Source organism: Ammospiza caudacuta, chromosome 1, assembly GCF_027887145.1.
Source record: "Ammospiza caudacuta isolate bAmmCau1 chromosome 1, bAmmCau1.pri, whole genome shotgun sequence".
NCBI lineage: Eukaryota > Metazoa > Chordata > Aves > Passeriformes > Passerellidae > Ammospiza > Ammospiza caudacuta.
In genome coordinates, this window is record NC_080593.1 from 155032565 (window position 1) to 155047594 (window position 15030).

General features: G+C 50.2%; 1 protein-coding gene across 1 annotated transcript in view; it reads right to left on the reverse strand.

Moving 5' to 3' along the window:
- Positions 1–7575: 7575 nt before the first annotated feature.
- DGAT1 (diacylglycerol O-acyltransferase 1) overlaps positions 7576–15030 on the reverse strand; it is a 56761-nt gene continuing 49306 nt past the window's right edge. The window contains exons 16-17 of the mRNA XM_058824728.1: positions 13581–13643; positions 7576–8896 (exon numbers count right to left, since the gene is read on the reverse strand). Of these exons, the coding sequence (XP_058680711.1) occupies positions 8756–8896; positions 13581–13643 (204 nt within the window). The 3' untranslated portion in view covers positions 7576–8755. The remainder of the gene's footprint in view (positions 8897–13580; positions 13644–15030) is intronic.

Consider the following 15030-nt stretch of genomic DNA (forward strand, 5'->3'; position numbering starts at 1 on the left):
GAATCACGTCGGGGTCACCAGATGTTGCGGCGCCTGAGTGGGTCGCTGGTGGTGAGAGAGAGACGCTGAATCTTGTTTCGTGATCAGAAGCTGATTTATTGAGATATCATATACAATACATTAAGACTGTGCTAAATAGAATACAGGAGAGAGGTTTGCAGAGCTGCTAGGCCAGGCTAGAACAGATAGAAAGAATCCACAACAAAGCTGTGCCCAAGGACTCGGTGCCCCGGCTCGCACTTTGTGATTGGCCCTTAATTATAAACAAGAAGCATGAGCCAATCAAGAAACCCCTGTTGCATTCCACAGCAGCTGATAACAATTGTTTACCTTCTCTTCGGAGGCCTCTGCCCTCCAAAAGACGCAGAAATCCGAAAGAAAGGATTTCTGTGAAGAAACGTCTGCAACAGGCACAGCTGGAGGAGACCGTGGCTGGTTTGCTGTGGGGAACGAACATCTCCAGACCCCAGGTGGGATTGCTGGGGAAGGTTTCTATCTCCTCACTGCTGGCATGCCTCAGTGGTTTTGGGGAAAGGAAGCGCGTCACCACCCGTGCTGCCATTGCGCCGGCAGCAGGGTGCAGCCTGCGGGAATGCAGAGCCTGCCTCATGGGTTTGGCCTGGGCCGTCGGGCTCAGGGAGTTCCTGGGCCGGGCCCACTGCGAGGCCTCCTGGTGTCGCAGACATTTCTCCACAGAAATCCTTTCTTCCAGATTTCTGCGCCTTCTGGAGGGCAAAGGCCTCCGAAGAGAAGGTAAACAATTATTATCAGCTGCTGGGGAATGCAACAGGGGCACCTATTTTGATTGGTGATTGGTTCATGTTTTATGTTTATAATTAAGGGCCAATCACCAGTGCAAGCCAGGGGACCGAGTCCTCGGCCACAGCTTTGTTGTGGATTCTTCTCTATCTCTTCCTAGCTAGCCTAGCTGCTCTGCAAACCTCTCTCCTTATTCTTATAACTATAATGTATTCTATCATATATTAATAAATTCAGCCTTCTGATTCAAGAAACAAGATTCACCGTCTCTCTCTCACCAGCTGCGCCCACTCAGGCGCGGTAATATCCTGGTGTTTCTGGGAATTCTGGTTTTTCTCCTACTGGTCCTGGTCCCCCTTTGTGGGCCAGTTTTGGGGTTCCTGGTCCAGCATGGACCAGGGCCTCCAGGGCCTTTCCTTCTCTGGCACTGCTCTGCTCGGTTGATGCTCTTTTGCTTTTCAGTCAAAAAAAAAGAAAAAAAAAATTAAAATTAAATAAAAAAGATTGAAAATAGCGGGCAGCAGCTCTGAAGCACTGAAGCACTGAAGGGCCAGAAAAGGACATTCCAAAGTTGTTCAAATTGTTTGAAATTGTTTAAAATTGTTGTAAGACTGTCAATGGTTTGTGATAACTATTGATGGGACTCTTTTGCAGAAGTCTGTTTCAGCACCAAAAAGGATTCTCAGATATTCCAAGGGAACAACTTCAGCTCATGCACTGTTCCTGAAACTCAGCTGCTTGGACTTGAATTCTCTTTGCATTGGTTTTTGCATTTTCTTATATTGTAGGATTGTTTTAGTGATTTGTTAGTATTGTGTATTTTACAGCTGAAGAAATTTCCTGTTCATTCCACATCAGCATTTTTCTTTTTAATTTATACAATTTAGAAAGGTGAGATGTCGCAGACACTTTTCCACAGAAATCCTTTCTTTGGGGTTGTCCATTTTCTGGGAAGCTGAGGGCCCCAGAAAGAGAATGTAAACAATTGTTATCAGCTGCTGTGGAATGCAGTGGGATGCACCTTGATTGGCTCATGTTCCCATGTCTGTAATTAAGGGCCAATCACAGGAGCAAGCTGGGGACAGAGTCCCTGGACACAACTTTGTTATGGATTCTTTCTATTCTTAGCTTAGCAGCATCTGCAAACCTCTCTCTTTATTCTATTTAGTATAGTCATAATGTATTATAGATCATATATAGTTATAATGTATTATATATAATATATAGTCATAATGTATTATAGATCATATATAGTTATAATGTATTATAGATTCATAATGTATTATATATAATATATAGTTATAACGTATTATATATCATATATAGTTATGTGTTATAGATCATATATAGTTATAATGTATTATATATAATATATAGTCATAATGTATTATAGATCATATATAGTTATAATGTATTATAGATTCATAATGTATTATATATAATATATAGTTATAACGTATTATATATCATATATAGTTATGTGTTATAGATCATATATAGTTATAATGTATTATATATAATATATAGTCATAATGTATTATAGATCATATATAGTTATAATGTATTATAGATTCATAATGTATTATATATAATATATAGTTATAACGTATTATATATCATATATAGTTATGTGTTATAGATCATATATAGTTATAATGTATTATATATAATATATAGTCATAATGTATTATAGATCATATATAGTTATAATGTATTATAGATTCATAATGTATTATATATAATATGTAGTTATAACGTATTATATATCATATATAGTTATAATGTGTTATAGATCATATATAGTTATAATGTATTATATATCATATATAGTCGTAATGTATTATATATCATATATAGTTGTAATGTATTATATATCATAGTTATAATGTGTTCTATATCATATATAGTCATAATGTATTCTAGATCATATATAGTCATAATGTATTATAGATCATATATAGTTATAATGTATTATATATCATATATAGTCATAATATATTATATATCATATATAGTTATAATGTATTATATATCATAGTTATAATGTATTATATATCACATATAGTTATAATGTGTTCTATATCATATATAGTTATAATGTATTATATATCATATATAGTTATAATATGTTGTATATCATAGTCATAATGTATTATATATCATATATAGTTATAATGTATTATAGATTCATAATGTATTATAGATCATATATAGTTATAATGTATTATATATCATAATTATAATGTATTATATATCATATATAGTTATAATGTATTTTATATCGTATATAGTTATAATGTATTATAGATCATATATAGTTATAATGTGTTCTATATCATATATAGTCATAATGTATTCTAGATCATATATAGTCATAATGTATTATATATCATATATAGTTATAATGTATTATAGATTCATAACGTATTCTAGATAATATATAGTTATAATGTATTATATATCATAGTTATAATGTATTATGTATCATATATAGTTATAATGTATTATATATCATAGTTATAATGTATTATATATCATAGTTATAATGTATTATGTATCATATATAGTTATAATGTATTATATATCATAGTTATAATGTATTATATATCATATATAGTCATAATGTATTATATATAATATATAGTTATAATGTATTATATATCATAGTTATAATGTATTATATATCATATATAGTCATAATGTATTCTAGATCATATATAGTCATTATGTATTATATATCATATATAGTTATAATGTATTATATATCATATATAGTTATAATGTGTTCTATATAATATATAGCCATAATGTATTATATATAATATATAGTCATAATGTATTATAGATCATATATAGTTATAATGTATTATATATCATATATAGTTATAATGTATTGTATATCGTATATAGTTATAATGTATTATAGATCATATATAGTTATAATGTGTTCTATATCATATATAGTCATAATGTATTCTAGATCATATATAGTCATAATGTATTATATATCATATATAGTTATAATGTATTATATATCATAGTTATAATGTATTATATATCATAGTTATAATGTATTATGTATCATATATAGTCATAATGTATTATATATCATATATAGATATAATGTATTATATATCATAGTTATAATGTATTATATATCATATATAGGTATAATGTATTGTATATCATATATAGTTATAATGTAATATAGATCATGTATAGCCATAATGCATTATATATCGTATATAGTCATAATGTATTATATATCATATATAGTTATAATGTATTATATATCATAGTTATAATGTATTATATATCATATATAGTTATAATGTGTTATATATAATATATAGTTATAATGTATTATATATCATATATAGTTATAATGTAATATAGATCATGTATAGCCATAATGTATTATATATAATATATAGTCATAATGTATTATAGATCATATATAGTTATATTGTATTATATATCATATATAGTTGTATTATATATCACAGTTCTAATGTATTATAGATCATATATAGTGATAATGTATTATAGATCACAGATCAATAAATCCAGCCTTCTGATCAGGAAACGATTCTCGTCCTTCTCTCACCCTCAGCGCCCCACTCAGGTCACTGTAACATCCCAGTTTATCCCAGTCCCTCCCAGTTTGGTCCTACTCTGTCCCAGTATATCCCAGTCCATCCCAGTTTGGTCCCAGTCTCTCCAATCCATTCCCAGTTTATCCCAGTATCCCCCAGTCCCTCCCAGTTTGTTCCAGTCCATCCCAGTTCCCTCCCAGTCTGTCCCAGTCCATCCCAGTTCCTCCCAGTTCATTCCCAGTCTCTCCCAGTCCATTCCCAGTATATCCCAGTTTGCTCCCAGTCCATTCCCAGTATATCCCAGTTTGTCCCAGTCCCTCCCAGTTTGGTCCCAGTCTGTCCCAGTCCATCCCAGTTCCTCCCAGTTCATTCCCAGTATATCCCAGTTTGTCCCAGTCCCTCCCAGTCCATCCCAGTTAATCCCAGTCCATCCCAGTTTATCCCAGTTCATTCCCAGTATATCCCAGTCCATTCCCAGTATATCCCAGTTTGCTCCCAGTCCATTCCCAGTATATCCCAGTTTATCCCAGTTTGTCCCAGTTAATCCCAGTCCATCCCAGTCTGTCCCAGTCCATCCCAGTTTATCCCAGTTCATTCCCAGTCCCTCCAATCCATTCCCAGTTTATCCCAGTTTATCCCAGTTTGCTCCCAGTTCCCTCCCAGTCCCAAACTGGTTTTCCCTTTTCCCTCCCCTGGACTGGGAGAAAAAAAAGTGACAAAAAAAAAATTGAGAAAAATCCGAAATTGGAGAATTTTAATCACTGGGGGGGAGGGGGGGGGGGGGGGGGAGGGGCAGGTCCTGGCAGGGCCATGGGAAGGTTCTGGAAGGTCCTGGCAGGGCCATAGAGAGCAGCACCCACAGGTCCTGGCAGGGTGGTGGAAATGTCCTGGAAGGTCCTGGCAGGGCCATAGGACAGGGCCAGGTCCTGGCAGGGCCATGGAGAGCAGCACCCACAGGTCATGGAAGGTTCTGGAAGGTCCTGGCAGGGCCATAGAGAGCAGCCCCAGGTCCTGGCAGGGCCATAGAGAGCAGCACCCACAGGTCCTGGCAGGGCCATGAACACTCCCAGGTCCTGGCAGGGGACCATGGCCAGATCCTGGCAGGGCCATGGGAATGTTCTGGAAGGTCCTGGCAGGGCCATGGACAGGGATGAGTCCCAGCAGGTCCTGGCAGGGCCATAAACATTCCCAGGTCCTGGCAGGGCCACGGGAATGTTCTGGAAGGTCCTGGCAGGGCCATGGACAGGGACGGGCCCCAGCAGGTCCTGGCAGGGCCATAGAGAGCAGCCCCAGGTCCTGGCAGGGCTATGGACAGGGACGAGTCCCAGCAGGTCCTGGCAGGTACATAAACATTCCCAGGTCCTGGCAGGGCCATAGAGAGCGGCCCCAGGTCCTGGCAGGGCCATGGACAGGGACGAGTCCCAGCAGATCCTGGCAGGGCCATGGGAATGTTCTGGAAGGTCCTGGCAGGGCCATGGACAGGGACAAGTCCCAGCAGGTCCTGGCAGGGCCATAAACATTCCCAGGTCCTGGCAGGGCCATAGAGAGCGGCCCCAGGTCCCGGCAGGGCCATGGACAGGGACGAGTCCCAGCAAGGTCCTGGCAGGGCCATAGAGAGCGGCCCCAGGTCCTGGCAGGGCCGTAAACAGGGACCGGTCCCAGCAGGTCCTGGCAGGGCCATGGGAATGTTCTGGAAGGTCCTGGCAGGTTCAGGGTCAGGGTCAGGGGTCAGAGGTCAGGGGTCAGTCCATAAAGTGCCGACAGCGCCGAGCCCGGGGGGGACCCCAAAACCCCCCCAGAGCCCCCCGGAATTGCATTGATCCGACAGTCACCCGCTGGGGGGGGGTTGGGGGTCCCAGGGGGGTCCCAGAGAGATTTGGGGGTCCCCAGGGAGATCTGGGGGGTTCTGGGTGGGATTTGGGGGGTCCCCAGGGAGATCTGGGGGGTCCTGGGGGGGATTTTGGGGGTCCTGGGTGGGATATGAGGGTCCCCAGGGGGGGTTTTTGGGGTCCCCAGAGGGATTTGGGGGTCCCCAGAGGGATTTGGGGGTCCCCAGGAGGGGTTTGGGGGGGTCCCTAGGCGGGGTTTGGGGCTACCCAGGGGGGTCCCAGAGAGATTTTCGGGGTCCCCAGAGGAATTTGAGGGGTCCTGGGGGGGTTTTGGGGGTCCCATGGGGGGTTTGAGGTCCCTGGGTTGGGGGGAAGCCAGGGGGGATTTGGGGGGTCCCGGGGGGGATTTGGGGGAGATTTTGGGGATCCCCCAGGGGCGTTTGTTGGTCCCCAGATGGATTTGGGGGGGTCCCCAAAGGAATCTGGGGGATCCTGGGTGGGATTTTGGGGGTCCCCAGGGAGATCTGGGGGTCCTGGGTGGGATTTGGGGGGGTCCCAGGAGGATCTGAGGGGTCTCAGAGGGATTTGGGGAGTCCTTGGGGGGTCCCCAGAGAGATTTGGGGATCCTGGGGGGGATTTGGGGGTCCCCAGGAGGATCTTGGGAGGGGTTGGGGGGTCCCAGAGGAATTTGGGGGGTTCCTGGGGGGATTTGGAGGTTCCAGGGGGATTTTGGGGGCCCTGGGACCCCTGGGATGTTTTGGGGTGCCCTGGTGGGTTTGGGGGTGCCCAGGGGGGCTGTGCCAGTTTCTCCTGGTTTATTCCACATTTGTCCCGGGTCTGTCCCGGTTTGTCCCCAGAGTGTCCCGGGTGGATTTTCTGGTGGGATTCGGGGACCCCCAGGAGCCCTGGTTGGTTTTTGGGGCGCCCCGGTGGATCGGGGGCTGCTCCGAGGGCTTGTCCCGGGTTTATCCCGGGTCTGTCCCGGGTTATCTCGGCTCTGTCCTGGGGGGATCCGGGCACCCCAGAGCCCTGCAGAGCTTCTGGGGGACCCCGGCATTTCTGGGGGTGCCCCTGGGAGGTTATCCCGGGTTATCCTGGGTTATCCCGGGTCTGTCCTGGGTTATCCCAGGTTATCCTGGGTTATCCCGGGTCTGTCCCGGGTTATCCTGCGTTATCCCGGGTCTGTCCTGGGTTATCCCAGGTTATCCTGGGTCTGTCCTGGGTCTGTCCTGGGTTTATGCTGGGTTATCCCGGGTCTGTCCCGGGTTATCCTGGGTTATCCTGGGTCTGTCCTGGGTCTGTCCTGGGTTATCCTGGGTTATCCCGGGTTATCCTGGGTCTGTCCTGGGTTTATGCTGGGTTATCCCGGGTTATCCTGGGTTATCCCGGGTCTGTCCTGGGTTATCCCGGGTTATCCTGGGTTATCCCGGGTCTGTCCTGGGTTATCCCGGGTCTGTCCCGGTTTGTCCCCAAACTGTCCTGGGTGGATTTTTTGCTGGGATTTGGGGATCTCAGGACCCCCAGGAGCCCTGGCTGGTTTTTGGGGCGCCTCGGTGGGTTTGGGGGTGCCCTGGGAGGTTATCCCGGGTTACCCCGGGTCAGTTATCCCGGGTCAGTTATCCCGGGTCGGTTATCCCGGGTCAGTCATCCCTCACAGCTGAGCACGTGGCAGTCGTGCACGCACACGAGCACGGCCGTGGGCTGGGGGCTCTGGGGGGCTCTGGGGGCTATCCCGGGTTTATCCAGGTTTATCCCGGGTTATCCCGGGTTATCCCACGTTATCCCGGGTTAACCCAGGTTTATCCCGGGTCTATCCCAGGGTTATCCCAGGTTATCCCAGGTTATCCCGGGATATCCCAGGTTTATCCAGGTCTATCCCAGGTTATCCCAGGTTTATCCCGGGTCATCCCTCACAGTTGAGCACGTGGCAGTCGTGCACGCACACGAGCACGGCCGTGGGCTGGGGGCTCTGGGGGGCTCTGGGGGCTATCCTGGGTTTATCCAGGTTTATCCCGGGTTATCCCAGGTCTATCCCAGGTCTCTCCCGGGTCAGTCATCCCTGGCAGTTGAGCACGTGGCAGTCGTGCACGCACACGAGCACGGCCATGGGCTGGGGGCTCTGGGGGGCTTTGAGGGATATCCCGGGATATCCCAGGTTATCCTGGGTTTATCCAGGTTTATCCCGGGTTATCCCAGGTCTGTCCCAGGTTATCCCAGGTTTATCCCGGGTCAGTCATCCCTGGCAGTTGAGCACGTGGCAGTCGTGCATGTACACGAGCACGGCCGTGGGCTGGGGGCTCTGGGGGGCTCTGGGGGTTATCCCGGGTTATCCCGGCTTCATCCAGGTCTATCCCGGGTTTATCCCGGGTTATCCCAGGTTATCCCAGGTTTATCCCGGGTCATCCCTCGCAGTTGAGCACGTAGCAGTCATGCACGTACATGAGCACGGCGATGGGCTGGGGGCTCTGGGGGGCTTTGGGGGTTATCCCGGGTTTATCCAGGTCTATCCCGGGTTTATCCCAGGTTTATCCCAGGTCTATCCCGGGTTATCCCAGGTCTCTCCCGGGTCAGTCATCCCTCGCAGTTGAGCACGTAGTAGTCGTGCACGTACATGAGCACGGCGATGGGCTGGCCCAGGATCAGCGACATCCACACGGCCGCGTTGCCGTAGTGCCCGCGCAGGAACCGCGACACCAGCCAGGCCAGCGGGATCTGGGGACAATGACAGGGACACGAGTGTCACCTGGTGTCACCTCTGTGCCACCTCAGTGTCACCCCCGACAGCCCCTGCCCCGCGACACCAGCCAGGCCAGCGGGATCTGGGGACAATGACAGGGACACGAGTGTCACCTGGTGTCACCTCTGTGCCACCTCCTGCCATCCCCCCGACAGCCCCTGCCATCCCCTGCCCTGTGACACCAGCCAGGCCAGCGGGATCTGGGGACAATGACAGGGACAGGGACACGAGTGTCACCTGGTGTCACCTCAGTGCCACCTCCTGCCATCCCCCTGACAGCCCCTGCCCCGCGACACCAGCCAGGCCAGCGGGATCTGGGGACAGCGACACGAGTGTCACCTGGTGTCACCTGGTGTCACCTCAGTGTCACCTCAGTGTCACCTCAGTGTCACCTCCTGCCATCCCCCTGACAGCCCCTGCCCCACGACACCAGCCAGGCCAGTGGGATCTGGGGACAGGGACAATGACAGGGACATGAGTGTCACTGTCACCTCAGTGCCACCTCAGTGCCACCTCAGTGCCACCTGTCACCTCAGTGCCACCTCACTGTCACCTCACTGTCGCCTCCTGCCATCTCCTATCAACCCCATGCCCTGTGACAGCAGCCAGGCCAGCGGGGTCTGGGGACAGGGATGGGGACAATGGGGACAGGAGTGTCACCTGATGTCACCTGGTGTCACCTCAGTGCCATCTCCTGCCATCCCCTATCAACTTCCTGCCCCGCGACACCAGCCAGGCCAGCGGGATCTGGGGACAACGGGGACAGGGACAGGAGTGTCACCTGGTGTCACCCGAGTGTCACCCTGGTGTCATCTGTCACCTCAATGTCACCTCCTGCCCTGTGACACCAGCCAGGCCAGAGGGATATGGGGACAGGGATGGCACTGTCACCTCAATGTCACCTCAGTGTCACCCCCTGTCACCTCCTGCCCTGTGGCAGCAGCCAGGCCAGGGGGATCTGGGGACAGGGACAGGGACAGTCAGTGTCACCTGGTGTCACCTGTCACCCCATTGTCACCTCATTGTCACCTCCTGCCATCCCCCCTGTCACCCCCTGCCCCGCGACACAGCGGGGTCTGGGGACAACGATGGGGACAATCAGTGTCATCTGTCACCTCAGTGTCACCTCAGTGTCACCTCATTGTCACCTCCTGCCATCCCCCTGCCCTGTGACAGCAGCCAGGCCAGCGGGGTCTGGGGACAGGGACAGGGACAATGGGGACAGGACAGGGGGACACAAGGACAGGGGACAGGGACAGGGACACGGGAATGGGGACACAGGGACAGGACAGGGACACAGGGACAGGGACAGGGACAGGGACAGGACAGGGGGACACAAGGACAGGGGACAGGGAGAGAGGGACAGGGACAGGGACACGGGAATGGGGACACAGGGACAGGGACACAGGGACAGGACAGTGACAGGGACAATGGGGACAGGACAGGGGGACACAAGGACAGGGGACAGGGACAGGGACACGGGAATGGGGACACAGGGACAGGACAGGGACACAGGGACAGGACAGGGACACAGGGACAGGACAGGGACACAGGGACAGGACAGGGGGACACAAGGACAGGGGACAGGGAGAGAGGGACAGGGACAGGGACACGGGAATGGGGACACAGGGACAGGGACACAGGGACAGGACAGTGACAGGGACAATGGGGACAGGACAGGGGGACACAAGGACAGGGGACAGGGACAGGGACAATGGGGACAGGACAGGGGGACACAAGGACAGGGGACAGGGACAGGGACACGGGAATGGGGACACAGGGACAGGGACAGGGACACAGGGACATGGGGACACAGGGACATGGGGACACAGGGACACAGGGACAAAGACAGGTGACAGGGGGACAGGGATGGGGACAAAGAGGCAGGGACAAAGGGACAGGGACAGTGACAATGACAGGGGACAGGGGGACATTGGGACAGGGACAGGGGGACAGAGGGACAGCGACAATGACACAGACACAGGGACAGGGACACAGGGACACAGAGACAGGGACACGGGGACAATGGGACAGGGATGGGGACACTGGGACAGGGACAGGGGGACACTGGGACAGAGACAGGGACACAGGGACAGGGACACAGGGACACAGAGACAGGGACACAGGGACACAGAGACAGGGACACGGGGACAATGGGACAGGGATGGGGACAGGGGACAGGGACAGGGGGACACTGGGACAGAGACAGGGACACAGGGACAGGGACATGGACATGAGGAGACAGGGACATGGGGACATGGGGACATGGGGACATGGGGACATGGGGACAGTGACAATGACAGGAGAACGGAGACAGGGACACAGGGACAGGGACACAGGGACAGGGACACAGGGACAGGGACGGGGACAGGGACACAGGGACAGGGACAGGGACAGGGACAGGGACACAGGGACAGGGACAGGGACATGGGGACATGGGGACAGTGACAATGACAGGAGAACGGAGACAGGGACACAGGGACAGCAGGACACGGGACAGGAGGACAGGGGACAAGGACGGTGACAATGGCAGGGACAGGGACACAGGGACATGGGGACAGCGGAATAGGGACAATGGGACAGGGACACAGGGACAGGGACACGGGGACAGGACCCCATTTTTGGGGTTCAGTTTTTTGGGGTTCCCCCGATTTGGGGGTTCAGTTTTTTGGGGTTCCCCTGATTTTGGGGGTTCAGTTTTTTGGGGTTCCCCGATTTTGGGGTTCAGGTTTTTGGGGTTCCCCTGGTTTTTGGGGTTCCCGTTTTTTGGGTCCCCTGGGGTTTTTTTTTTTTGTTCCCTGGTTTTTGGGGGTCCCCTGGTTTTTGGGGGTCCCCTGATTTTGGGTTCCCGGTTATTGTGGTTCAGGTTTTTGGGGTGCTGTGATTTTTGGGGTTCCCCTGATTTTGGGGTTCCCACGGTTTTTTTGGGGTTCCCCGATTTTGGGGTTCCGGTTTTTGGGGTTCCCCTGATTTTGGGGTCCCCTGATGTTGAGGTTCACGTTTTTGGGGTTCAGCTTTTTGGGGTTCCCATTTTTTGGGTTCAGGTTTTTGGGGTTCCCGTGGTTTTTGGGGTTCCCATTTTTGGGGTTCCCTGGTTTTTGGGGTTCCCGTTTTTTTGGGTCCCCTGGGGTTTTTTTTTTGTTCCCTGGGTTTTGGGGTTCCCCTGGTTTTTGGGGGTCCCCTGCTTTCTTGGGGGTCCCCTGATTTTGCGTTCCCAGTTATTGTGGTTCAGGTTTTTGGGGTGCTGTGATTTTTGGGGGTTCCCCTCATTTTGGGGTTCAGGTTTTTGGGGTTCCCCTGATTTTGGGGTCCCCTGATGTAGAGGTTCACGTTTTTGGGGTTCAGGTTTTTGGGGTTCCCATTTTTGGGGTTCCCCTGGTTTTTGGGGTTCCCGGTTATTGTGGTTCAGGTTTTTGGGGTGCTGTGATTTTTGGGGTTCCCCTGGTTTTGGATTCCCTGATTTTGGGGTTCAGGTTTTTGGATGCTGTGATTTTTGGGGTTCAGGTTTTTGGGGTTCCTGTTTTTTTGGGGTTCCCTGATTTTGAGGTTCAGTTCTTTTGGGGTTCAGGTTTTTGAGGTTCCCATTTTTGGGGTCCCCTGATTTTAAAGTTCAGTTTTTTGGGGGTCCCCTAATTTTGGGGTTCAGATTTTTGGGGTTCCCCGATTTTGGGGTTCAGATTTTTGGGGTCCCCCGATTTTGGGGTTCAGATTTTTGGGGTTCCCCGATTTTGGGGTTCCCATTTTTTGGGGTCCCCCGATTTTGGGGTTCCCCGATTATGGGGTTCATAATTTTTTGGGTTCCCCGATTTTGGGGTTCATATTTTTGGGGTCCCCCAATTTTGGGGTTCCCATTTTTGGGGTTCCCCGATTTTGGGGTTCATATTTTTGGGGTCCCCGATTTTGGGGTTCATAATTTTTTGGGTTCCCCGATTTAGGGGTTCAGATTTTTGCGGTTCCCCGATTTTGGGGTTCAGGTTTTTGGGGTTCAGGGTTTTGGGGTTCCCCGATTTTGGGGTTCCCATTTTTGGGGTTCAGGTTTTTGGGGTTCAGGTTTTCGGGGTTCCCCGATGTTGGGGTTCAGGTTTTTGGGGTTCAGGTTTTCGGGGATCCCTGATGTTGGGGGTTCCCCGATTTTTGGGGTTCAGGTTTTTGGGGTTCATATTTTTGGGGTTCAGGTTTTTGGGGGTCAGATTTTTGGGGTTCCCCGATTTTGGGGTTCATATTTTTGGGGTCCCCCGATTTTGGGGTTCCCCGATTTTGGGGATCATATTTTTTGGGTTCCCTGATTTTGGGGTTCAGGTTTTTGGGGTTCCCCGATTTTGGGGTTCATGTTTTTGAGGTTCAGGTTTTTGGGGTTCCCGTGGTTTTTGGGGTTCAGGTTTTTGGGGTTCCCCGATTTTGGGGTTCATATTTTTGGGGTTCAGGTTTTTGGGGTTCCCCGATGTTGGGGTTCCCATTTTTGGGGTTCAGGTTTTTGGGGTTCCCCGATTTTGGGGTTCAGGTTTTTGGGGTTCCCGTGGTTTTTGGGGTTCATATTTTTGGGGTTCAGGTTTTTGGGGTTCCCCGATGTTGGGGTTCCCATTTTTGGGGTTCATGTTTTTGGGGTTCCCGGATTTTGGGGTTCCCCGATGTTGGGGTTCATGTTTCGGGGTGTCTCACCTGCGCCGCCATGCCCATGAAGGCCCAGAGCCGGAACATCCTCAGGGGGACGCTCACCAGGTACTGCGGGCACAGGGACGGCGTTGGGGGCACCCCAAAACCGGGGGGGGCGCACCCCGACATCTGGGGGGGGGCCCAGAGGGAATTTTGGGGGGTCCCAGAGGGGATTTTGGGGGTTCTGAGTGGGAATTTTGGGGGTTCCCAGCCAGAATTTGAGAGTCCTCAGTGGGATTTTTGGGGTTCTGAGAACGAATCTGGGAGGAGCCCCCCAGGATTTTGGGGTTCCCAGAGGGAATTTTGGGGGTCCCCAGAAGGGATTTTGGGGTCCCCAGAGGGAATTTTGGGGGGTCCCAGAGGGAATTTTTGGGGTTCCCGGCCGGAATTTGAGAGTCCTCAGTGGGAATTTTGGGGTTCCCAGGTGGATTTTGGGTGCTCTAAGCGGGGAATTTTGTGGTTTCCCCCCCATATTTCGGGGTTCCCGATGGGAATTTTGGGGTTCCCGGGCGGATTTTGGGGTCCCCAGAGGGAATTTTGGGGTTCTAAGTGGGAATTTTGGGGGTTCCGAACAGGATTTTGGGGTTCCTGGAGGGATTGGGGGGGTCCCAGTGGAGATTTTTGGGGTTCCTGGTGGGATTTTGAGGGTTCTGAGAAGGAATCGGGAGGAGCCCCCCAAGATTTTGGGGTCCGGAGAGGGAATTTTGGGGGTTCCCAGAGGGAATTTTGGGGGTTCCCGGCCGGAATTTGAGAGTCCTCAGTGGGATTTTTGGGGTTCCCAGAAGGGATTTTGGGTGCTCTAAGCGGGGTTTTGGGGAGCCCCCCCGAGATTTTGGGGTCCCCAGAGGGAATTTTGGGGTTCCCAGAAGGAATTTTGGGGTTCCCAGAAGGAATTTTGGGGTTCCTGGAGGGATTGGGGGGATCCCAGTGGAGATTTTTGGGGTTCCTGGTAGGATTTTGAGGGTTCTGAGAAGGAATCGGGAGGAGCCCCCCAAGATTTTGGGGGTTCCCAGAGGGAATTTTGGGGGTTCCCGGCCGGAATTTGAGAGTCCTCAGTGGGATTTTTGGGGTTCCCAGAAGGGATTTTGGGTGCTCTAAGCGGGGTTTTGGGGAGCCCCCCCGAGATTTTGGGGTCCCCAGAGGGAATTTTGGGGTTCCCAGAAGGAATTTTGGGGTTCCTGGAGGGACTGGGGGGGTCCCAGTGGGGATTTTTGGGGTTCCTGGTGGGATTTTGAGGGTTCTGAGAACGAATCTGGAGGAGCCCCCCCAAGATTTTGGGGTCCCCAGAAGGGATTTTGGGGGTCCCCAGAGGGAATTTGGGGGTTCCCAGGTGGAATTTGAGAGTCCTCAGTGGGATTTTTGGGGTTCCCAGGTGGATTTTGGGCGCTCTAAGTGGGGTTTTGGGGAGCCCCCCCGAGATTTTGGGGGTTCTGAGTGGGATTTTGGGGTCCCCAGA